Source organism: Rhododendron vialii, chromosome 6a, assembly GCF_030253575.1.
Source record: "Rhododendron vialii isolate Sample 1 chromosome 6a, ASM3025357v1".
In the NCBI taxonomy this organism is placed as follows: Eukaryota; Viridiplantae; Streptophyta; class Magnoliopsida; order Ericales; family Ericaceae; genus Rhododendron; species Rhododendron vialii.
In genome coordinates, this window is record NC_080562.1 from 6,920,874 (window position 1) to 6,946,754 (window position 25,881).

The 25,881-nt window shown below is 39.7% G+C and overlaps 1 protein-coding gene and 1 pseudogene across 1 annotated transcript; both read right to left on the minus strand.

Annotated features, from left to right (window-relative positions):
- Positions 1-16,063: 16,063 nt before the first annotated feature.
- Positions 16,064-21,015, minus strand: LOC131331260 (putative receptor protein kinase ZmPK1; annotated as a pseudogene).
- On the minus strand, positions 20,984-24,848 carry LOC131328323 (uncharacterized). Its single transcript, XM_058361279.1, has 2 exons — positions 22,061-24,848; positions 20,984-21,156 (listed from the first exon to the last, which is right to left on the minus strand). Exons 1-2 carry the CDS (start codon positions 24,846-24,848, stop codon positions 20,984-20,986), a joined length of 2,961 nt encoding a protein of 986 aa, XP_058217262.1.
- Between the last annotated feature and the right edge of the window lie 1,033 nt (positions 24,849-25,881).

Here is a 25,881-nt window from a genome sequence, read left to right on the forward strand (position 1 = left end):
TTCTCCCTCGGCTGTGGCGTTGGCGGTTTGGTGGGGAAAAAGTCAAGAGTAACTTTTTGTCTTTTTTTGGCAGGCTCGAGAGGATCAGAGGCATTTGGCCGAGCCCTGGAAGCATATCCTTAAGGTTGACACGAACCACATTCTTTCAAGACATTTCTTATGTGAACCTGGGAACAATAGTTCGTAAGGAAAGATTGATACCTGGAAGCTCGGTCTGTTGGCTCTCTTGAAACCAAAAATCGGCTGACTTCCTGAAGGTGGGGAGCTTCACTCTCGGCTCCTTTCTTTTCTTGGTTCCCCCCTATTGGCCTTCTCCTGCCTGTCGCTCGCCACCCTTCTTCTTGCCGCCAATTTTCTTGCTCGGCTTCGCTTCCTTTTCCTTCCTTTTCAACTTTCCCTTATATGAAGGAATGTAGCCCAACAAGGTCGGCGCGTCTCTGCAGATCTGGGCCTTCAAAGTTTCAACATTTTTCTCTATGGCCAAGGATTGTTGAGTCTTAGTGATGGACATGTAATTTGCAGACGAAATCGACGATCAAAACTAGAAAAGCAGATATGTAAAGGCAAAAATTAGCCTTGGCAAAATCGAAGAAAGATTAACTACCTTAGAAATCTTTTATCTTTGGCACCACATACCTACGTACGGATTGATCGCCGAACTCGTAATTTTCGTTAACCTTAATGTAGAGATTAGCCCACTTGTCGGTATCGGGCAATCCATCTACTAAGGGCTCCTTATCCCTACGTGTTGACAAGTACCGACGCTCAGTGTGGCCGTGTCTAGACATGATGTACGTATGGAATAGGTCGGCAACCGTGAACTCAAGATCATGGAACTCCTTCAGTTTTATCACTGACATCACGATCCTGTAGCTGTTGATTGCGTAGTAGTGAGGAACCAGGCTAAACCAAGCCAGAAGCTCCCTCAGGAAAGGGTGACATGGGAAACTCAACCCGGCTTCGCATATCGCCATTAGTGGGATAGTGATGTGCTCGGGACGATCTCCTCTCTTGTCCCTAATTCTGTTACTAGCCACCTGGCTTATTACAACATCGTCTAAGATGTTGTACTGTCGTCTAGGATGTTGTACTCTTGGCAAAAATTTTCATACTCATCAGGTTCACTGCTTAGTCTCTAAACCTCGCCTTCGAATAAGGTTGAGAAAAACCCCAAGCGTAGGGCTAGATCGTCTGTAGCATAATAAACCGGTAAGACCGGGATCGTACCACAGGGAATTCGAATATAACTTAATCGGTTGTAGGTTAAAATGGTAGAATGCAGCGTTCAAGACGGCCAACTTGGTGATGCTTTGAAACGGTGAAAATTGCCAAGGCAAAAGTCTAGGGAAAAACTTAATTAACTTAAAAGAGGCAAGTCTAGGGATTTTCTAACCCTTGACAAAGGATGTTACCGGTTCTCAATTTAACGCAGGTGAGAGTCACGACCGCGTGCTCACGCCCGGAAGATTTAGCTTTAAAGACTACGTTTATTGAAAGATGTGATTAAACGGAGGCGAACCAACTTGTTTTTAACATTTATCGAACACATAGGAGGCCACGAGTCCTCGATAAGCTGCTTGCCAAGACCGCTTGACTAAACCTCTTACCAAGGAGTTAACACCCCTTGTTTAGACCAAAAATGCAAGTTAAGCTCTATTCCGAGAATCATGATTTTAAACTCGGTGGTTTGAGAACCGAATAACGACCCTAGTCCTTGGGAAAGAATATCCCGAGACTCAACCTAACGACTACTCACACATACTTAAAGCATAGAAGAGAGTATAAAAATGAGACATGAAGTTTAACCGATGGAAACGAGAATAAACTTGATATTAAAGAGAATCTAGTCCGTAGCTACAGCTTTAAATTAACAAACGAGAGTTACTTACTTGAGTTCTAGGAAGATTACACTTGAAAAGCTTAAGAAAACATTAATGGAGGAGAGACTAGACTTCTAATGAACTAGATGATAAGAAAGAGAAAGAGAGTGATGGCTCTTTATACAAAAATGCATTCTCTCTCTTCAAAAAATCAAAAAATATCCAAAAAGTGGAAACATGCCACAAATGGAAAGTTAAAATCTGTCAAAAAGCATGTCGGTGAGTCACCCGTATCGATACTCTAATACCGTATCGATACCGTGCAGCCTTGCTCTGAATTCCAAAATTCCCCGTAAAGGAACCGTATCGATACGCTGTCTCCGTATCGATACCGTGCTGTTTGACCAGAAATCCAGAATTACACAAAGAGGAACCGTATCGATACTTCGAAAATTGAATCGATACGCTGAGAGCTGGATTTCCTTCTATTCTAATGAAGTATCGATACTCCAAGAATCTTATCGATACCGTACTGTTTACTGGCAAAATCAAGCCCCTTGTGCCCCGACTTAACACCCGATGGCCCTTGACTCTTCCCGACCTTCCGTTTGTTCATTCCCATAGGCCGACGGCTACGCTCCATAAGGCATCGCCACTCGGTTCCTTTCAAAGATTGTTCAACACATCAAAACATGCCCCTTTAATGCGTATTGCCTGAAACGCTCAACAGAAAACCTTACGCGCAAAATCACTTAAAACAGTAAATAAACATAAGTTAAATGACGTAAAACGGGACTAGGTGCACCAAATATCTACAATATTAGGTGCTTATCACACCCCCCAACTTGAACGTTGCTAGCCCCGAGCAACAAAAACATACTGCTAAAACTAACTATGCAATCCTTCCGTTTAAAACAACTTAGCACATGCGCACACCGAAAACATCTAGCAAGAGTTCCAAAAACAAATTTATTCACACCTCACAACTAACAGCTGAAAACTGAAATGGATAACTAAGCATTGAGCACATTCCAAGTCAAGTACAACAATCTGTACCCTTAACGAGAAGGAGGATACATGCAAAACAAATGCAACTGCACGCTATGAACCACATCCCAAGGAAAAAGGGCTTGGAACAAGGCAATGGAGAAAAACAAAAGCCATGCCAAATATGAGGAGAGCACCTTTAAACAGAAACAGGAGCTACAAGCCAAAGACTAAAGTACCAAGAGAAAGCATGCCATAATTAAATATGCACATCATCAACAAATGAATCAAAAAGGAATAAATGCGCACTACGGATCAACTATGGACTTCATTAAGTTTATATTGACCTTGGTTATCAAAGAACGGTTAGCAAAAAGGGTGGCGGCTATGTACTGGCTCGGTTTATCTACCCTTGGCCGCCACCAATACTAAGTTACCAAGTCAACGGCCACATGCCGGCCAAAACAAAAACCTTTTAAACTACAAGTTACGAGTTGACTAATGAAAGTAAAACAAGATAGGATAGGTGGACTGTCAACGACCAAGCACCCCGACCAAGTATAGGGATTTCAAACTACACCAACGACTACACCTCATCACCCGACTCCAGCTCCTCTCCGGCAAAGTCATCACTGTCCTCGGCTTCAACAACGGGCAACGGTGCATAAGGCTTGCTTGTAGAACCCTCCTGCCTCCTCAGTACATAATCCAACTTGTGATCCATCCTTTCCTGCCTCCTAGTATTCTCCCGAATCTCCCTTTTAAGCTTGCGGTGACTGTTCATAGCTGCCACGCCCTGGCAGAAAAGTAGCTTCTGCCACACCGATTGCTTGGCACGTTTAGGCGGCATTGAAGTTAGATAGCTACCACCGCGAACACCCTCTTCTCCTAAAGCCCCTCGAGACTGTGAAGCACTCCTAGTTAGGATGCTACTATTAAGAATTCCTGGCTCGAGTTTACCCCATTCCCCATATGCACCTCTCGACAGCGTTGCAAGAGAGGTTGAACTCCGGTTCACACCCGAGCGACCAATCTGTAGGGGTTTTTGCCTTGTACCTGATGGAGAGTTGGCCAACAATAGCAAAACAAGTTTGTAAAACATAATTGCAACAAAAAAAATTTCATGGGAATCAATGATTCAAAAAGCATTAAGGGAACTGCATATATCAAGATTGAAGTCCTACCAATACACTAATAATAAAGAGATTTATTCACGGAATCGTTGTAAACAGGCTTTTTATGGTGTCATGCGATCTTGGCCGTCCATTTTGATTTTGGACGGTCCGAATTTAAATGAAACTTTTTCTTTGGTAAAATTCGGACCGTCCTAAATATTTTGGACGCTCGAGATTCACCTTCGTAAATAGCTATGGAAAGCTTGTGAAAAAGTTTTCCTCAAGTAAAATAAAGAAAAGAAAGTTCGCGGGTAAGATTGAGAGAGAAGTCCACAAGTCGTTTTCTTAAAGTGGTACTTGTTGAGTGTGAAGTCTGATTGTGATTCGGATTCAGTTGCACAAATCCATCTGGACGGGTCGGAGGGCCAGTGAAGAAGAAATAGGAACCAAGGTCTCTGAAAATCCCACCAGTGCGGCCTTCAATCCCGCCCGGGTGGTTGGGCACGCGAAGTTGCGCGTTTTGAGCAGTTTTAGGGTTTTTTATGTGCTAGGGTTCCTTGCAACTATTAAAGGTACACATAGGCTGCTTCCATTGTAACACTTTCATATTTTCATTATAGTGAAATACCCCGGCATCCCATGGAGTATGATTGAGCAATCTGCTTATCTCGGAACAACGTAAATCTCTGTCAACTTGTTCTTTTCTTGCTTGTGCTTGTGTTCTTTTCTTGGTTTGTTCTTCAATTATATGTGTTCACTTGTGAGTTTGGATGTTCGAAACCCCAACAATACTCATTTTTATTTGTGCAGATTCTAAAGATCAAATTATTGCCATGTTAAAACACAAATAACAAATTTTACAGAGTGTCATTGTCATTCTAAAGCTGATTAAAATACATGACATCGATATGACTAAACTAGGGCGAGCATAAGTCAATTTGGACAGGTTGAAGGTATATTTTTCTACCAACTCGTACTTGGGCAACTTGGCAAGGTGATAATTTTCTAACTCACCATCACCGCCAATCTAACGACCATTAAACTAACGGTTTGGTTGGCTTTTTTTGGCGAGTTCAACTCAGCAGTTTAGATGGGTTGGAGAAAACTTCACTCTTTGAGTCTTTTAATGATTTAATATGTTTCTTACAACTTTTTTAATATTAGCTCATCAAAAATAAAATGAGGTGGGGACCGTAAGCTAACTAGGGTAAGTTTGGTTTTTTCTTTATTTTTCCCTTATAAACAAGTATAGTAAGGTACACTTTAGTATTGGTATGTTAGTATCCTAGTTTCTACTTACGCATGTAGGTATAGCGAATTTGGTCGGGTTAAAGGCGGTTAGGGAAATTTTATCGGCAACCAAATGAATTTGCTTAAAATTTGTAGGTATAACGAATTTGGTCGGGTTAAAGGCGGTTGGAGAAATTTTGCCGGCAGCCAGATTAACCTGCTTAAAATTTGTATTTTCCCACATAACACAATCGGCATACTCATGATTTTCGTCGCATGTTGGGTTGGTTTGGCAGGTTGATTGGATTTTTCCCCGGCCCATAATTTAAATTTTATTTTATTTTAGTAACTCCCCTAATTTAAAATTTCGATACTTTGGAAACTTTACCCTGGTAAACAAGAGCATCTCCGACCAGCATTCTCCCCGGGATAATCATGATTACACATCGCATTGGTCCCGCAAACTCCATGGATCTTGCACGGCTGACTTATGGCTTGGCAAAAAGCTCTACATATGCTCCTCCCCTCATCCAAACTGTTGGGTTCCCTTTTTAGTGGAAGCACAATATTTTGTTAGCCCAATAATAATTTTGTTTGGCCCAAAAGAATATCAATTTGTGAGGGCCAATTTTTGGTGGAACATTCTACACATTGGTGGCACATGACTTGCACATGCTTTGTTAGAGATTACTTAGCTTCCTTTGGCAGCTTATTGGCGTTGTCATCTGAAAAAAGAAAAGGCAGTGGACCTTTGTTCTTCTCCAGAAAAAGAGAAACGAGTGTGCATTTGTGTATTTGGTGGAGGAAGGAAAAGCTCTTGTGCATCCACTTTGTTCTCCTACTCTACGGCAGATAATTCGGATCTTCGGGGTAGATTACTTCCAGTTGGTGGCTCTCCATTTCAACTTTGTTTTGGAGGGTTTTGTTTATCTATTTGGTGAGGTCTTTCCTCTTTGTATTTGAAATTTGTTGGATACATCTTAAGGTGTTTGTGAGATCTTTGCATCTCTTGTAAACCCATTTGTAAGAACCTTTGTTGATAGTGGAATCGAACTCTGGTCCTGTGGACGTACCTCACACTTTGGGGGAACCACGTAAAAATTCCTTGTGTTTGTTTGGTTTGTGGTTTGCGCATTTGAATTACGTTCGCTGCATTTATTGTATTTTCTTCGAGATTTACTTGTGGGAAATTCCGCATATTTTTCCCAAGAACTGGTATCAGAGCCGACAGTTGGCTAGGGTTTATTATTTTGGTGTAAATCATGGAAGAAATGTGGGTAGAATGATTAGTTTCAATGGAACTAATTGGGTGACTTGGAAAATTAAAATGGAAGACCTCTTGTATTGTAGAGATTTACATGGGCCTATAGAGGGTGATACGGCTAAACCCATCAATATAAAACGTGAGGGTTGGACCATTTTGAATTGAAAAGCTGTTGGGCTTATTCGTCAATGGATTGACGATAGTGTTTTTCATCATGTCTCCACTGAAACTTCGGCTTATGATTTGTGGAAGAAATTGGAAAGTCTCTATGATAGAAAATTGGCCACTAACAAAGCATTCTTGTTCAAAAAATTGGTGAATTTGAAATTTAAAGAGGGCAAGTCTATTGCGGAACATTTGAATGAAACGAATAGCATTGTAAATCAACTTGCTTCTATGAAGATTGTGTTTGATGATGAGTTGCAGGCTTTGATGCTTCTTAGTTCTCTACCCGAGACTCGAGAAACTTTGGTTGTGACGGTTAGTAACTCGGCACCGGATGGAGTTGTTTCCATGAGCCAAGTTACTAGTAGTTTGTTAAATGAAGAGACGAGAAGGAAATCCACCGGTTCTTCTCATTCGGAGGCACTTGTTGTTAACCCAAGGGTGAGATCTCGAGGTAGAAGCAGCACTCCCCACAATCGTGATCAAAGCCATGGGAGTTCGAGGGGAAGATCACCGTCAAAACAAGATATAGAGTGCCATTATTGTAAAAAGAAAGGCCACATGAAGCGGAAATGCCTAAAGCTCAAATTCAAGGAGGAAAATCGTGCGAAGCATGGTGATAAGAAGCAAGAAAACACAACAGCAGTCTCTTCTGATGGTTAACTTGTGGTTGTATGTGATGAGAGTTGTGTCAATTTGGTTAGCCAAGATACTAATTGGGTGATTGATTCTGGTGTTTCATTCCATGTCATTTCAAGAGCCAATTTCTTTACTTCCTACAATGAAGGAGATTTTGGGTGTGTTCTTATGGGAAATGAAGGTTCGTTGAAAATTGTTGGCATTGGTAATATTTGCTTGGAAACAAGTATTGGATGCAAGTTGGTGCTTAAAAATGTGAGGCATGTACTGGATATTCGTCTCAATTTGATCTCCACTGGAAAGCTAGATGACGAAGGCTACAACAACCATTTTGGTAATGAAAAATAGAAGCTCACGAAGGGTTCTCTTGTGGTGGCTAAAGGGAACAAGACTTGCTCACTTTACACTATGAAAGGCAAAATTAGCAAGGGGTTTGTAAATTCACTTGACGATGGCTCCTCTACCGAATTGTTGCATAAGAGGCTTGGGCATATGAGTGAAAAGGGGATGCATGCTCTTGCCAAAAAGGAGCTCTTACCCGGTATGAAAGGTACCCCTCTTAAAACTTGTGTTCATTGCTTGGCTGGTAAACAAAATAGAGTTGCATTTTGTTTCAAGTCTTTTACTAGAAAACCTAATGTATTGGACTTGATTCATTCGGATGTTTGTCGTCCCTTGAAAGTTAGATCTCATAGTGGTGAACTTTATTTTGTTACATTTATTGATGATCATTCGAGAAAATTATGGGCTTACCCATTAAAAACTAAAGATCAAGTTTTAGATGTGTTTAAAGATTTTCAGGGCAAGGTTGAAAGAGAGACTGGGAAGAAGTTGAAATGTGTTCGTTCCGACAATGGCCGTGAATATGTTGGGTCGTTTGATGAATATTGTCGTAGCCAAGACATTAAACACCAAAAGACCGTTAAGAAAACTCCTCAACAAAATAGAGTCGCCGAGAGGATGAACCGCAGTATGGTGGAAAGGATGCGATGCATGCTCTCACATGCGAAATTGCCAAGGTCCTTTTGGCAGAGGCAATGAGGACGGCGGTTGATTTGATTAATTTGTCTCCTTCGGTTCCTTTGAATGACGATGTTCTGGAAAATTTTTGGTCGGGCAAGGATGTCACTTATGATCACTTGAGGGTTTTTGGTTGCCGGGCATTTGTTCACATTCCGAAAAATGAAAGGTCCAAGCTTGATGACAAGGCAAGACAATGCATTTTGTTGGCTATGGGCATGAGGAATTTGGTTATAGATTGTGGGATCCGGTTGACAAGAAAATCATTCGGAGTTGAGATGTTGTCTTTCTTGAAGATCAAACAATTAAAGACTTTGACAAAGGTGATCAACCGGAGGAAATTGCTAGTGATCTCGTTGACTTGGAGCCAATTCCTTCACCTTTGGTACATGGCGAAAATGAGGAGGGTGTGTAGCCACCTCTTGAAGTTGGTGAAAATGTTGATGTTCCGAATGAAGTTGAGTTGGAAAATGAGGGGAAGCAACCAATTCAAGAGCCACCACCGCAACCGGAGATGAGGAGATCCGTTAAAGACAAGCAACCGTCAAGAAAGTACTCTCCCGATGAATTTGTGACGGTAACGGAACAGGGGGAGCCCGCGAGCTACCAAGAAGCCGTGGAGCATGACAAGAAAAATGAGTGGGCTAAGGGTATGCAAGAGGAAATGAAGTCCTTGCTTGACAACCGCACTTACGAATTGGTGAAATTACCTAAGGGCAAGAAAGCATTGAAAAACAAATGGGTTTACCGATTGAAGCATGATGGCAAATATTTGAGATACAAGGCATGCCTTGTGATGAAAGGGTTTGGGCAGAAAAAAGGTATTGATTTTGATGAAATTTTTTCACCCGTTGTGAAAATGTCCTCCATTCGTGTTGTTCTTGGTATGGCCACAAGTTTGAATCTTGAGGTCGAACAACTTGATGTGAAATCGCGTTCCTTCACGGTGATTTGGAGGAGGAGATTTATATGGAACAACCCGAAGGCTTCAAAGAAAAAGGGAAGGAAAATTTTGTTTGTAAGTTGAAGAAGAGCTTGTATGGCTTGAAACAAGCACCGAGGCAATGGTATAAGAAATTTGATTCCTTTATGGTGGATCATGGTTACTCAAGAACCACTTCCGATCATTGTGTGCTTGTGAAAAAGTTTCCGGATGGGAACTTTATTATTCTCTTGCTCTATGTCGATGATATGTTAATTGTGGGACAAGATTCTACGAAGATCAACGAGTTGAAGTTGGAGTTGAGTAAATCCTTCGCTATGAAAAATTTGGGACCGGCAAAGCAAATTTTGGGCATGAAAATTACTCGTGATCGAAAGAAGGGGCTAATTTGGTTGTCTCAAGAAAGCTACGTTGAAAAGATTCTTGAGAGGTTCAACATGAGTAAGGCAAAGCCCGTTAGTTGTCCGCTTGCAAACCACTTCAAGTTTAGTTCGAAACAATGTCCTACAAGTGAAAAAGACAAGGCGGAGATGGAAAAATTTTCCTATGCTTCAGTGGTTGGTTCTTTGATGTATGCCATGGTTTGTACTAGGCCCGATTTAGCTCACGCGGTTGGAGTTGTTAGTCGGTTTCTTTTAAATTCGGGCAAAGAACATTGGGCAGCCGTGAAATGGATTCTCAGGTATCTTCGGGGTACTTGTAGAGTTTGTTTGTGTTTCGAAAATGGTAAAGCTGTGTTGGATGGATTCACGGATGCCGACATGGCGGGTGATGTTGATTCTAGGAAGTCCACTTCGGGGTATTTGATGAACTTTGCAGGGGGAGCTGTCAATTGGCAATCAAGGTTGCAAAAATGTGTCGCTCTATTGACTACGGAAGCGGAGTTCATTGCAATTACTGAAGCTTGCAAGGAGTGGTTCTGGTTGAAGAAGTTCTTGCAAGAGTTAGGTTTGAATCAAGAGAGGTATGTTCTCTTTTGTGATAGTCAAAGTGTAATGCATTTGAGCAAGAATTCAACTTTCCATTCTAGATCGAAGCACATTGATGTTAGATATCATTGGATTCAGGACACGCTTGATATGAAGTTGTTGCAACTTGAGAAAATTCACACGGATGAAAATCCTTCGGATATGATGACTAAAGCTTTGTCGAAGGACAAACATGATAAATTTCGAGCTTTGTCGGGTTTGGTCGGTCCTTCCACTTAAGTCGGGAAGAGGGAGAATGTTGGGTTCCCTTCTTAGTGGAAGCCCAATATTTTGTTGGCCCAATAATAATTTTGGTTGGCCCAAAAGAGTATTAGTTTGTGAGGGCTAATTTTTGGTAGAACATTCTACACATTGGTGGCACATGACTTGCACATGCTTTGTTAGAGATTACTTAGCTTCCTTTGGAAGCTTATTGGCGTTGTCATCTAAAAAAAGAAAAGGCAGTGGAGTTTTGTTTTTCTCCAGAAAAAGAGAAACGAGTGTGCATGTGTGTATTCGGTGGAGGAAGGAAAAGCTCTTGTGCATCCACTTTGTTCTCCTACTCTACGGCAGATAATTCGGATCTTCGGGGCAGATTACTTCCAGTTGGTGGCTCTCCATTTCAGCTCTGTTTTAGAGGGTTTTGTTCATCTATTTGGTGAGGTCTTTCTTTTTTGTATTTGGAATTTGTTGGATACACCTTAAGGTGTTTGAGAGATCATTGCATCTCTTGTAAATCCATTTGTAAGAACCTTTGTTGATAGTGGAATCGGACTCCGATCCTGTGGACGTACCTTACACTTTGGAGGAACCACGTAAAAGTTCCTTGTGTTTGTTAGTTTGTGGTTTGCGCATTTGGATTACGTTCGCTACATTTATTCTATTTCCTTCCTGATTTACTTGTGGAAAATTCCGCATATTTTTCCCAACAAAACTATACAATCTCACATTCCCATCCGCATCCATTAATTTTCAATCTTCTCCAAACCCCAATCCCGAAATCCGAAGCTTTAAACTCCAAACCATCACTGGATCTGAAATACCCAGATGAATCAAACGCCGCAATTCAACTATCATTGTATAGGGTCCGACCCACCTGCCAGCTGTTCAGCCTTGGATCGGGCCAGTAAACGGCGGAAATATACGGCCCATGAAATAGTAAACGGTTGAGATTATCCTCCTGGAAAAACAGGGAGTGAAACCCAGATGAGAAATTGCTACGGCTTCGAGAGGAAACGAGTTTTGAATTTCGGGTAATGGGTTGGTTTGGAAGAAGGGTATCCGTTGGCGAATCAAACCTTTCCCAAATTAAACCATTTTGATTTCGAAGAACGAGGTTACCGGTATTTAGAAGCTGTAACTGAAGTGGCGACAGTGATTTGGTGTTTGTGGACCAGACTGTGAATTGGGCTGCGTCGGTTAGTATGAGGTTGCCGGATTTGAGGAGAGAGTTTCGAGTGTTTTCTGTTGACGGGTTGGTCGCGATTGGCCATCTAAACGGTGGTGAGATTGCCGTCGGATGTGGGTTCAGTGAACCATATGGAAAAGCAATAGGCATTTTCGCCCACCGAGTGGAAGCCGGCGGAGAAGATTCCGTTTGGTGAAATTAGAACGTCGGAAGAGAGGAATGAGGATGTGGGTAACGTATCATGTGGTGATGAAATCGAAAACAGAGGTAGTGATGATAGGAGTAGGGAAATGAGGAGGATTAGAATTGGGATATCTACCATTGTTGAGTGTTTATCATTTGTAGGATTTACGGGTATAGCATGTTGTTTTTGTACTATTCCTATTATAGTGGGATTGGGATTGTGAATACATATATAGAGATCAAGAGAAACTTATTCATTGCGGGGTGAATAAACTATTTATAGCGAGTGTGTTTCCGGACCGTTCAAAACACTATAGTGGGATTGGGGTTGTGAATACATATATAGAGATCGAGAGAGACTTATTCACGGTGGGGTGAATAAGCTGTTTATAGCGGGGGTTGTTTCTAAACCGTCCAAAAGTGTTTTGAACGGTCCGAATTTTAAACAAACTTTTTTTTGAGAAAGAGTTATTTACGGAACCCTCCGTAAATAAGTTTGTTTCATAGAGATCAAGCACTACACATGAGTGTAAGAAAGATTTGTGGACATCCACCAATTACTTTTGGGTCTCCAATATGGAGACAACACTTTTATTTTGGAGATCAAATCTCTAAAATTAACGATGGATCCCTCAAACATTTTTTCAAAAACTACAAAAAGTGAAGAAAATAGTGGAGAAATTAAAAAAATTTCTCTCAATATGTCACATCCATTATCTATTTTGAAGGTTTGGAGATGGATTGGAGATGCTCATTTTGATCGTAATTGATCATTTTGTGAGGTCATCAAGTTAATTGTCTAAATTTATCGGGCATCAAGAATAATATGATCGACTTTGTTGGTCTTGGAAAATTTGACCGTCTAATATTGATTTTCGCACTCTCCAAAGTTAACAATACCGGAGGTGCGAAAATCCCTTAGAATTATCTTCTTTCCTTCCGGAGAAATAATTCTTGATATACAATTCCCCAAGACGTTTCCTCCGGTACTACTTCTGTAGGGCGGCTAAATTTAAAAAAAAAAAAAAAAAAAAAAACTCGTTTGCGGCTAAATTTCAAAAAATAAAAATAAAAATCTCATGCAAGACTAATGAGTGATGACCATTCTAATGTCCTGTTTGGGTCAACTACCCTTAAATAATATCCCGTCTTTGAGTAACTTCTTCTAATAATTACTACCCTTGTTTGGATAAAACAATGGCAGATGATAAAGCCACGACACATAATGCTAATGCTTTGAACTCCATACCTAACAAGACGTTTTCACCCTTGCAAGGAATTGGGGAAGCTGCGCGCTCTCTCTCTCTCTCAATCCGCATCTCATCGTTTCTCCTCTATCCCTATTAGAATTCAACCACAACAGCCCTTTTTGATTGATCGAATACTCATCGAAGCTAATTGCAAACCCCAAGGGGTTGACCTAGTGTATACTGTATAAGGCTTGGGACTTAACAATTTGTTCCCTCCGAAGATTTTAAGTTTGAAATCTTTTATGTGCTATCAATTCTCTTGGGGCAGCCATACAAAGAATTTCTCTGGTTCTAATTGAACCCTGCAAGTGGGCGGTGGAATTAGTCTTCAGGGTTAATCGAGGGTGTTGGTGCTCTGGTCTTTGTATTTGATATGTTTGACTACATTTAGGCTAGGATGCAGACAATCGGAGAGAGAGAACAGGAGTAGAATTTGAAAACATCGTGTGTTGGTTCTTGAATTCCACTTCTATTTTGAGAAAACGTGTTTTATTCCCTGGCTGGGGTTGGGATTGGAGGCCATAGCTGAGAATATGAAGAGAGAGGAACAAGGTTTTCTTCTTCTTCCTGCGGGGAAAACTCTGGTTTGAGGGTAAAATGGGCAAATGGCACAACTGTCTCGTGGCACTAAACAATTGTGTCGTGGCATTAGGGACTTCCTAAAAGAATTGCTGCGTGTAATTGTAAAAAATGGAAACAAGATACTAGTAATACATTTGTTCAAGGTTTATTTTTTTTTACAGAAAACATTGACATCTCATGAAGAACTACAAGAGCTTTGGTAACCACATTCTTCGAGATCAAAATTGGAGGGTACGTTACTACGTTAGTATAGGAAAATGTCCTTACAATAGAAAATTCAGACAACAAAATCTGATCTGAACAAGGTGTGCAATTGGACGGTTTAGGTCTCTGGATTGAAGAGGACGTCTTGAATTGAAGATTTGGAGTCGTTATTAAAAACAGTAATACATAGTCCTGCCCCTAGCATCATCAAGGATGATTTGAATCAAACAGTTCGGAATCGACTAAATAACAAAGAGATTATTATCACTACTACTAAGGTTGGCTTTCGCAATAGCATCCGCATTTTGGTTCCCTTCCCGATAGATTGACATGGCAGACTTCTGCTTTAAGTTGGTCCAACAACACCATGCAGTCAGAAATAATATTACATAACTCATGGTAACTCAACACTATCTAATTGAGAAGATGCACCAACGTCAAAGAATTGGTTTCCACAAAAATTCCGATCAAATTTCGCTCCAATGCAAGTTGCAAACCGTCCTTGAGAGCCCAACATTCAAATGCGGTGCTAGAAGAAGCCACAACATCTTTCCTTTGGAAACCCAAGACCCAATTACCTGAACTATCACGTATGAGCCCGCCTGCCAAACCCATACTCAAATTTGCATCAAAAGAGTCATCAGTGTTTAGTTTAAAAGACCAACTGGGGGAGGAACCCAACCAACTAACACAGTTTGATTGCCGCAGTGACTCTGGAGAGCCAAATAGCACGGAGAGCTAAAGGGAACAACACGTGGATGGGCATTAATTTCGTCGTCGACTTGAAAGCCACGTGGGAGACGACTTGAATCTTGACAACTCTAATTTAAGAGTCCGGATCCTCTCGAGTCCAATGATTTAGACTAGACAAGACAGTCCAGATCGGGACCATCCATTGGTATCATCGATGGTTCGGGTTTGTTCATCAATTCTTACCGGTAAGAATTAACTCTTACTTCATACCAAAAAGAGTTTAAAAATACATCTAAACCATTGATTGCAATAAATGAACGGTACTGGTCAAAACTGTCTCCTTCAGTCCAAAACAGGGACTAGAGAAGAACCATTTCCCCGATGGAATGGTTCATTTAAATGTCATATTCATACTACGTAAATAGGATTTATCTTATTTTCAATTGGCGATATGAGTGGTCATTTTATTTGTGTCAAAGTGTTTCATCATCCATGCGAAAATCAAATTGATCAGACATTAGTATCTATCTGAGCAAAGTATAAGATTGCTCATTTCTCTTATACAATATAATCGGAACAAGCATTTTGCGATCTTCGATTAATCTGATTTTTTACATTAATTATATGCATATCTAGACGTACAAAATAAATGACCTAGATCATCGAGTGAGACCGTGCTAAATTTTATTTCTTATCGCATGAGGGTAATATGAAAGGAGTTTAGATTCCATAAGTTTACATATGATAGCATCTATTTGGCTCTTTGTGCAACCCTAACTTCATTAACAGAGAATATCAAATGACCTTACTACCTCTGATTTTTTTTTTCATTCGAATTTTATGTCTCCATCTTTTTCATTAATTGAAGATGCATATTAACCTCTAGGTCATTGGCTCGAGTCTCACGACTATCATCTTTGTCCATTTCATGTTAAGAATTAAGTCTAGACCTGATCGACCCCTACTAGACAACCATTCTAATGCCGAGGTGCTGTGACATGGAGGATATTTTAGGCACAATTCCAGCCACAAGATACTTATACGGAAACCATGTCTTCTTCCCGAAGGAAAACTATTTTAGAGAATTCTCTTTCTGTTCATAAGAAAATGGGGGCGAATGTGTTCACGGTAAGCATACCACAACCTTTAATGTACTCTGACAAGTACACAAGCTAGCACATTACAGGGTTTCCTAAATATTGAACAAGCTCAGTAAGTTAGAAGCCAAGGGAAAAAAAAAGGCAATGGTCAAAGGACAACTACCCTATAAATCAAGCAGTTTGATGGTTTTATATATAGGTCTACCAGCAACCTATATAAATCTATTCAATTTCCAACTTCGAGTTTTCTTATTTAATGGCTAGAGCATATTAGAATGATACATACATATGGTAAAAGCTAGACTTAGAATGATGCATAAACTGAAACTCTGAAACCTAAAGTCAAAACTTTTCCCTTGTTTTCAAGCCAATGTTCTATCCATCATTTTAATGGGGTAGAAGCCTCTCTAACTTGTCTCATGGTTGGTCTTGCATCTTTGTCTTCCTTTAAACATTCGAATGCCACTTGAACCAATATCTCCATCATCCTTAAATCACATTTCCCCTTCATCACTGGATCAACGATCTCTTCAAGCCACAGTTCATTCTCTCCAGTCCCATTCATCTTTTCCCTTACCCACTTCACCAGCCCTCTCTGTTCCATCTCCCCTGTATTTCCAGACCCCTAACCACCCATTGTCATTGGGCTCTTTCCTGTGACCATTTCCATCATCACCACTCCGTAGCTATAAACATCGACTTTGGATGAGATAAGGAGGTTGGCAATCCATTCGGGCGCCATGTAACCTCTTGTCCCCCTTACTCTGGAAAAACTCGAATTCTTTCCACCACCCCCTCTGTTTACTAACTTGGAGAGGCCGAAATCCGCAACCTTGGGTTGAAAATTAGACTCCAAGAGAATGTTTTGAGGCTTCACATCGCAATGGAGAACCCACTCCAAACACTCTTCATGTAGATAAGATAGCCCTTTTGCAGAGCCAACGGCGATATCAAACCTCTTCTCCCAATTAAGGGTGCCAGAAATAAGATTCTCTGGTAACGATCCGCGCTCCATATACTCATAAACCAATAGCCTATGATTTCCCTCAAGGCAATATCCCCAAATCTCAATCAAGTTCATGTGGTTAACCCTTCGAATGGTGCTTACCTCCGCTAAGAATTCTGCTTCCCCATGATTAGTCTTGTTGAGTCTCTTGATTGTTGCAACTCTACGATTGGATAAAACGCCTTTGTACACAACCCCACTGCCTCCTCTTCCGATTTCTTCGCTAAAAGTTCTGGTCGCTTTCTTCAATTCGTCATAAGTGAATTTCCTAAGCCCGCTCGCAACTTGAAGATAACCTTGTGTGTTTTCACTTGAACTTTGTTGGGTTTTGTACAACAACCACCATACGAAACAAATACAAATTATTTCTACTCCGCCAAATGCAGAGGCGAATCAAACCATAAACTGCAACGTCCTGTTTTGTTTTGGTGTTTTGTAACGTCTATCAAGTAGTAAGTTTTGTGTGCTCGGGAGGCAATGTAACCCGATTTCTTGTTCTTGATTTGCATAAGAAGTGAGAGAGGCTTTGGGCAGTCTTGTATACATAGGACTCCCAAATGCAGGGCATCTATGTCCGTTAAGCAGCCTTAACTTCGGATAACAATTGTAGTAACCATCATTGTGGCGAAATTTGAGATTGAAGCCGTGGCAAATACAGCTTTGTAAGCATACTTCCTCACACCTTTCATAGGTGTAATTTTCATAGAATTTGATATCGTAGCCGTAGAATTCAACATTAGGAAGTTTGATGAAACAGGATTCGGCAGCATTGCAAGAGAGGTTGAACTGCGGTTCACACTCGAGAGACCAATCTGTCAGGTTTTTTGCCTTGTACCTGATGGAGAATTGGCCAAAAACTGTAAAACAGTCTGTATAACTATATTGTAACAAAAGTATCATGGGAATCAAGGATTCAAAGAGCAATAACGGAAGTTATGGTACGTAGGGTATAATTTGTGATTTTTATTATGACGATTTTTGATTTTCTATTGCATATTTTTTATGCCAGTTTTGACTTCTACTTTAAAATTTACTTGTTGAACAGGTCATTAACAAGTTACCCATAGTTGAAAAATATTGTTATTATGTAACCATAATTATTCGTACTAGAAACCATAATACTTGTACTCCAACCAAATATATGTATACAATATCACAAATTAAATAATGATACCCACAAATGTTATGACAACACCATAAATTGACGTTATCTTACCATAATGAGTCGTACCAAAAATTCTTTGACATGTATGATATTCTATAACAAAATCGAAATATGTCATATCAGAATCAACAATTGTTATACCCAAACAAAATACATGTGTAAAATACCACAAATCCAGTAAAATAACCAAATTTGTTATGACAACACCTAAAATTGTCATTTTCTTACCACAATGTGTCGTATGAAAAAAAAACATATTTAAATACTACAAATTATATAACAAACCATAATTGTTATGGCAATACCATAATTGTTATGGCAATACCATAATTTGGCATTTTCATGCCCACAACTGTCATAGCAAAGGAAATTGATTAAAATATTCCGTAACAAGACCAAAATACAAAAAATTTAGTAATATAACCAAATTTATTATGACAACATCATAAATTGACGTTTTCATACTCACGTGTTCATATAAAAAAAATTCAATCGGAATGTTCAGTTAACGATAGTTAATTAGCAAAATACCAAACCACAAATTCAGTAATATAACCAAATTTGTTATGACAACACCATAAATTGACGTTTTCATACCCACAACGTGTCGTATAAAAAAATTCAATCGAAATGTTCAATTAACGATAGTTATAATTAGCAAAATACCACACCACAAATTCAGTAATATAACCAAATTTGTTATGACAATACCATAAATTGACGTTTTCATACCCACAACGTGTTGTATGAAAAAATTCAATCGGAATGTTCAGTTAACGATAGTTATAATCAACAAAATACCAAACCATAAATTCAGTAATATAATAAAATTTGTTATGACAACACCATAAATTAACGTTTTCATATCCACAATATGTCATATAAAAAAATTCAATCAGAATATTCAGTTAACGATAGTTATAATTGGCAATATACCATACCATAACTAAACGTCATTAGCGAGTATATTTTTAGAATGATCGATCATAACTGTTAGAATATCAAGTCATACGATATTCAGCATTGTCACCAAAATTAGATATAGACAATTGCGTAATCGAAAAAATTTAATGTATCAAGATACAAGAATGAAATTGATCGCTTATCATTAGACTCTTAATCAGACAAAAAAAAACATTTTACTATTGAATTCAAGTGCCGATAAAAGGGCTTTCTAAACCCTATAGAGCCAAAAAATTACGTGGATTATTTAATCAACAAATATAATGAAATCAATGGTTTTGATCGTCATTATTGTGTCGCGGTTGCAAGTCAACCGTACATTCAGTTACAACAGAGAAATTGGTTTTATATCAAGTATATTGAATGCACAATTCTAAATGTTCTTTTGGTACGACACATTATGGTAAGAAATGCCAATTTTTGTGTTGTCATAACAATTATGATTATGTTATATATTTTGCAGTATTTTACAAATGAGGGAGAAGGAGAGAGAGTCAAGGAAAAGAGAATAACCTATTACCTGCTAAGCCATTTTTTTCATTTTATTAATTTTTATTAATTGATTTAATAAATGGGTGATTCGGATTATTCACTTTTAAATCCAATGGTTTAAAATCATAGTGCGTATGATACACCCCGACAAGTCGTTCTCTTAAAGTGCACTCATCTTTATATGCGGGTTCAAAAGATCGAATTAGTGCCGTAGTAATACACAAATTTTACAAAGCGTCATTCTAAAGTTGTTTAAATACATGACAATGATACGACTTAAGTGAAAGAGAACAATAGTATCAATACGTGCCCATCGATATGTATACCATGAAGTTACATGTTTTTCTTTCCATTTGACTTGGCAGGGTAAGTTTGAATTTTTTTTTAAAATAGGTGTGGTTAATTAAGTGTAGTAGCCGAGTTAGGAAAAAAAAAAATTTAAGTGTAATATGGTGTACCTTAGCATTGGTGTTGTAGTACTAATACACATGTATGTATAGCAGATTTGTTTGGGTTAAAGGCCAATTAAAGAAATTTTACCGGCACCTAAACCGACCTGCTTAAAATTTTATCCCTCAAACTCAACCTGTGCATGATTTCAACCCACGATTTTTGGCACGGGTTGACGAGTTGACTGATTTTTTTTGCCGGCCCCTAATTTAAATTTCGAAACTCTGGGAACATTACCCGGGTAAACAAGAGCATCTCCGGCCAGCGTTCTTCCCGGGAAAATCATAATTACACATGGCGTTAGGCCCACAAACTCCATGGATCTTGCACGGCTGACTCATGGCTTGCCAAGATACACTCCAAATCCTCTTCTCCTCATCCAAGCTATACAATCTCACGTTCCCATCCACATCCATTTTCAATCTTCTCCAACCCCCAGTACCATAATCCGAAGCTTGAAACTCAAAATCATCACTCGATCTGAAATACCCGGATGAGTTAAGCGCCGCGATTCGACTACTGTCATAACTTGTACGGCCCGCGTCCCAGCTGAACACAGAACACCCCAGGGTCGGGCCAGTAAACGCTGGAAATCTCCGGGCCGTCAAATGCTAAACGGAGGAGGTTATCGTCGTCGAAAAACATGGAGTAAAACCCAGACGAGAAATTGTTATGGCTTCGAGAGGAAACGAGTCTTGAATTTCGGGTCATGGGTTGGTTTGGAAGGAGAGTATCCGTTGGTGAATCAAAACTTTCCCAAACATTCATTGAACCACTTCGATTTCGAAGAACGAGATTACCGGTATTTAGAAGCTGCAATTGAAGTGGGGAAATTGATTTGGTGTTTGTCGACCAGACTGTGAATTGGGCTGCGTCGGTTAGTATGAGGTTGCCGGATTTGAGAAGAGAGAGTTCCGAGTGTTTTCCGTTGATGAGTTTGTCGCGATTGGCTGTCCAAATGACAGTGAGATTGCCGTCGGATGTGGGTTAATTGAACCAAATGAAAAAGAAATAGGCGTTTATACCGGCGGAGTGGAAGCCGGGGGAGAAGACCCTGTTTGGGGAAAATAGGACATCGGATACTGAGAGGGATGAGGATGTGAGCAAGGTATGGGGTGAAGAAATTGAAAACAGAGGTAGTGATGATAGGAGAAGGGAAATGAGGAGGATTGGAATTTGGGTATCCATTGTTAAAGGTGTATTAGTAGTAGGAATTGTGGGTGCTCTATGTGGATTTGTACTTTTTCTTGGGATGGTAGTTCCGAAAATATATAGGGATATAAACCCCATTGGGGACGTTGTCTCTTGGATTTTGAATAGTAAGCGAAATCATGCTTCACAAACTCAACACACACATGAACGAGAGATTTTTGGGGACATTTACGAAATACGTATCAATGCTGTTTGAGTAATCGGTCATGTTGTTGAACTGGTCATGTTGATCGTGCATGTGAAAAATCAAGATGATCAGATAGTGATTGTGATATGTGTTGAACACAAATTTCGAGTCTGCGAAAAAGACGGGAAAAATGATGAACGAGAGTCAATTTTATTGATGTATCAAAACTAGGGTTACAATCTCTTATGAATTTCTAAGAGAAAATAATCCTCTGATCTTCTCTTCGGTTGTTGTTGAAACGAGGGCTTGATGCTTATTCTCGGATCGAACGGCGGAATCTTCTCCGATGTTTGCGAAGAAGATGATGATCTAGGTTGAATGTTCTACGGAGCTTTGAAGCTTTGATCTGAAAGAACCTTCTTGTTGAATTTGGACTTGAGACTTGAGGAATTCTGAAGGGCTTTGAGGCTTTGATCTTCAGAGCTCTGGAGTTGGATGCTTGAATGTTGATAGAGATTTGACTTGAGCGTTCTTCAGGGCTTTGAAGTTTTGATATGAAGAACCGTCTTGTTTGATATGGACTTGACTTGAATGTTCTTCGGAGCTTTGAAGCTTTGATCTGAAGAACCTTCTTGTCGGATGCAGACTTGAAGACTTCTGAAGGGCTCGAGGGTATTGATCTTCAGAGCTTTGGAGCTTGTGTGCTTCAATGTGCTGATGGAAAAATATGAGAGGAAACACCTCTATTTATAAGGGTTTGGGATGGAGACTCCAACCCTAACCTTCCATATTGATCTCTTTAATTATTTCCTTTATTGAATTTAAAAAGAATAATAATAATTTGATAATTACCTTTCCTTTTTAGAAAAAGGTAATTATATATTATTATTCACCAATTAGCCTAATTTGATTGGCCGGAATTGATAAAATAATAACTGTGTCATTTTGACATGTGGCACCATTTAATTGGTCCATTTACATGTCTCTGACTTTTGACCACGGACACTTGGCATCACTTGATTGGCCCGTCCATGAAACTTTGACTTTGACTTGCAGGCACGTGGCAGCATTTACCTCCCAAGCTCTCGGTTCTAGAAGGACCCATGAGATCTATATGTACCAACTCAAGAGGCCGAGTGGTACCAATTATGTTTGTTTTCTTATGTTGAGACTTAATTTGTTTTCCTTCCATACAACCACCACACACAAGACCCTTCCCATTTGCAAGCTTGGGCACACCTCTCACAACCTCACGATTGGTAATTTTGTACAATTCTAGAAAATTAACATGACCTAAGCGTTGATGCCACAATTCAACATCATCAAGTAGAACACGATGACACATGTTAGAAGGATGAGGTTCAACACAATAGCAATTATCCGAAGACCTAATTCCTTTAACAACACATTCTCCCTTAGAATTAAGAACGGAACACGTATCTTTTGAAAATTGCACATTATGCTCATTATCACAAAATTGGCCTATGCTCAAGAGATTAGCTTTCAAACCATCAACAAATAGAACATCATGCAAAGTAGGGAGACCGCGGGTTGAAATGGTGCCTCTACCTACCACTTTTCCTTTTTTACCATCACCAAACGTCACAAGACCACCATCATAGTTTTCAAGCATGGCAAACATACCCCTATCCCCAGTCATGTGCCTAGAACAACCACTATCAAGATACCAAATGCAAGCATTATGAGCTCTATATGCGATGTGTGCAACATGACAAATATTTTCAACCTTTTTCCATGTTTTGTTAGAATGAGCATGAGTATGCGAATTACCATTTAAGTTTCTATCACGAGCAAGAGCATTCACATCAAAAATCTTAGCAAATACACTCAATTTGTTAATTTCTTTCACAATATGAGAAGTTTGAGTCGCAAGATCATTCAATTGAGCAAAAAAGTCATTGTCTTGATTTTTGAAAGGCTTGGGAGAAGTGTTACGAGGTCTCTCCAAAGTGGATTGACCAAGGACAACGCCCCGGGGAACAAATCGCTTTTGAGGTCTTTGAGTTTGACCTTTCTTTCGAAGCTCTCTCCTCAAACGATAGCATTTAGGTCGAATGTGACCCTCATTTCCGCAATGATGACAAGTGAGGACTCTCTTCTCAAGAAACTCATTCACTATAGGTTTTGAGATGCTCGAAGAAGGTAAATTTGCTACGGGCTTAGCACTCACAAGTGTCTCGTTCTCACTAGATTTAGCATTGCTAGAGGAGAATGGATTCACTATGGTTTCAGCACTTACAAACGTGATTTTCTTCTTAGGGTCACTAGACTCCATTTGTAGGGAAGGTGGATCTATGAAACCTAGACCACTCTTATCTCTAAACGTGCGTGTCATCTCGGCAATCCTAGTGGCTCCACAATCATTTCTTCTAATAGCTTCACTAGCCTCACTTAGGTCTCTCTCTAACTCACAAATCCTAGATCTCGCCTTCTCAACCTCTCTCAAACCTTCTACTCTTTCCTTCTCCGCGGTGTCAAATTTTTCGACTAGATTTGCATTGTGTTTCTTAAGATCATCTAACTCAATCCTAAGTGACACCCTTTCTTTTTCTATCCTCTTGAGCTCACTTTCTAACTCTTTCTTCTTCTTCTTAAGGGTGAGACACTCACGATACATCTCATCATATGCTTCATGAATTGAACCTATATCCTCATCACCTTCTTTTTCATCCTCACTAGTAGTTGAAGTCTTAACACTAGAAGTATTAGACAATATAGGAAGTTTAGATGCCTCCGTGGATTCAAGAGAGGCAACAAGCACAGATACACGAGAATTTCCTTCACCATTTTCTGGACCACCACTCTCACTACCATCCTCATCACTATCATCATCCCAAGTGACTTTAAGACCTTTCTTCATTTTCTTCTTAAGAGTATTAGCACACTCGGATTGAATGTGTCCGAACCCATGACACTTGTGACATTGAATTCCCTGTGGCTTTCTAGATTTTTCAACCGACAATTGTTTATCATTGTTTCCAAAGACATTTTTCTTAAAGCTAGAAGATGGCTTAGAACCTAGATTGTTTCCTTTCCTAAAGAATTTCCGAAATTTCTTAGCAAACATGGCGATCTCTTCGTCACTTATATCATCTTCATCCTCACAAGTTTCAAAGGTTTCCTCACGAGCTGACTTAAAGGCTATACCGTTATTAGATTTGGAGGTAGTCTTTGAGGGTTTGAAATCGGAGAGGTGGTTGATCTCAAAGATTTGAAGTTTTCCTACAAGTTCGGCAAAGGTCAACTTATCAACATCCGTACGTTCTTCTATAGCGGTGACCTTAACTCTAAACCTCTCGGGAAGAGACCTAAGGATTTTGCGACACACTTTAAGGTCGGAGATTGGCTCACCTAAACTATGGAAAGTGTTGACAATATCGGTTAACCTAGAGATAAAGCCATCAAAGTTTTCCTCGTCATGCATTTTAAGTTGTTCAAATCGTGTTGTGCACATTTGAAGCTTAGACACCCTAACTGTCTCTATTCCCTCATGAGAAGTACGAAGAATGTCCCAAGCCTCTTTAGCCGTAACACAAGAGGATATACGTGTGACTTCATTTCTAGACATAGCACCAAAGATGGCTCCTAAAGCGCGTGCATTAGTCTCACAATTTGTAATGTCACCGGAATCCCACTCGGCCTCCTTTTTCACTCTAATCTCTTTAGTAATAGCATCTTCAATAGTAGGTTCTTCGTAGCCATATAAAATGGATCTCCAAACCTTAATGCCAAGGGATATTAAATAATTTTTCATTTTCGTTTTCCAAAGAGGGTAGTCACTACCGTCAAAATAAGGAGGTCGAGAATTAGAAGCACCCTCCATATGATTATCACGTTCCATAGCGCAAACACAGAATCAAACTCAAGCAATTACACCAACAAAGAGCAACCTGCTTTGATACCAATTGAAATAATCTAATGCGCTACAAAGTCCTAGAGGGGGGTGAATAGGACGACCAATTTAAATTTAAAGCAACCAACAATTCAAGCTACTATCCAAACTCCATGCCAATGCTATCCAAATTAATAATATAAGTTAAGGGCAATTAATCTAACGAACGCAAACACCGAGATATACGTGGAAACTACTTAGGGTCAATCGCACCCTAAGCATAAAACCACGGCCTATGATCAAAAGGTTTACAAAGTGCTAAGAGAGGATTAACAACTTTACCCCAAAATCTTATCCTAACTCCACCACTTTGATGTAGCTCCCCGAACTCCTTCTTGATCCCATAGCCACCACGAGTCCAACACCTCGATCTCCGTTCACCACGGCTCCGGTATCATCCGGCCAAGTAGTATCATAGGCATGAAAGTATGGATTTTGTAAAGTGAAGGTTTTTATGCAAAAGAATCAATCTAGAGAGAATACACGGATCATTAAAGTATTTCTCTAGATTGAACAAAGATGATTGAATTCTAGATTCAACTCATCCAAATGCAAATGAAGGCACAAGAGCAAAGAAGATAATGCTTTCTCTCTCTAAAGTGGGCTATTCTATCTCTCCTTGCCCTAGAAAAATGAAAATCAAGCTTATATATGGCCAAGCAAGAAAAATCCTAGAGAGCCCTCTAAAGGCGCTCTTAGCACGCGTACAAGGGCCTTACACGGCTAAGGCACTACTAAGGCTCTCTTAACACGCGAGCAAGGGCCTTAGTCTGGTAAGGCGCTGCTAAGGCGCTACTAAGGCGCAAACACTTAAAAAGGCCTTAGACAAAATTTTCCTTCAAATAAAACAAGGCCAATAATATAAGGTTAGTGCATAAATGATATTTCATAAAAGATTAAGACACCGAATAGCTTTAATGATGCATGGAAAAATATTAAGCTAAATGCACATGAGATGCATATACCTTTCCAAGCAAAATGC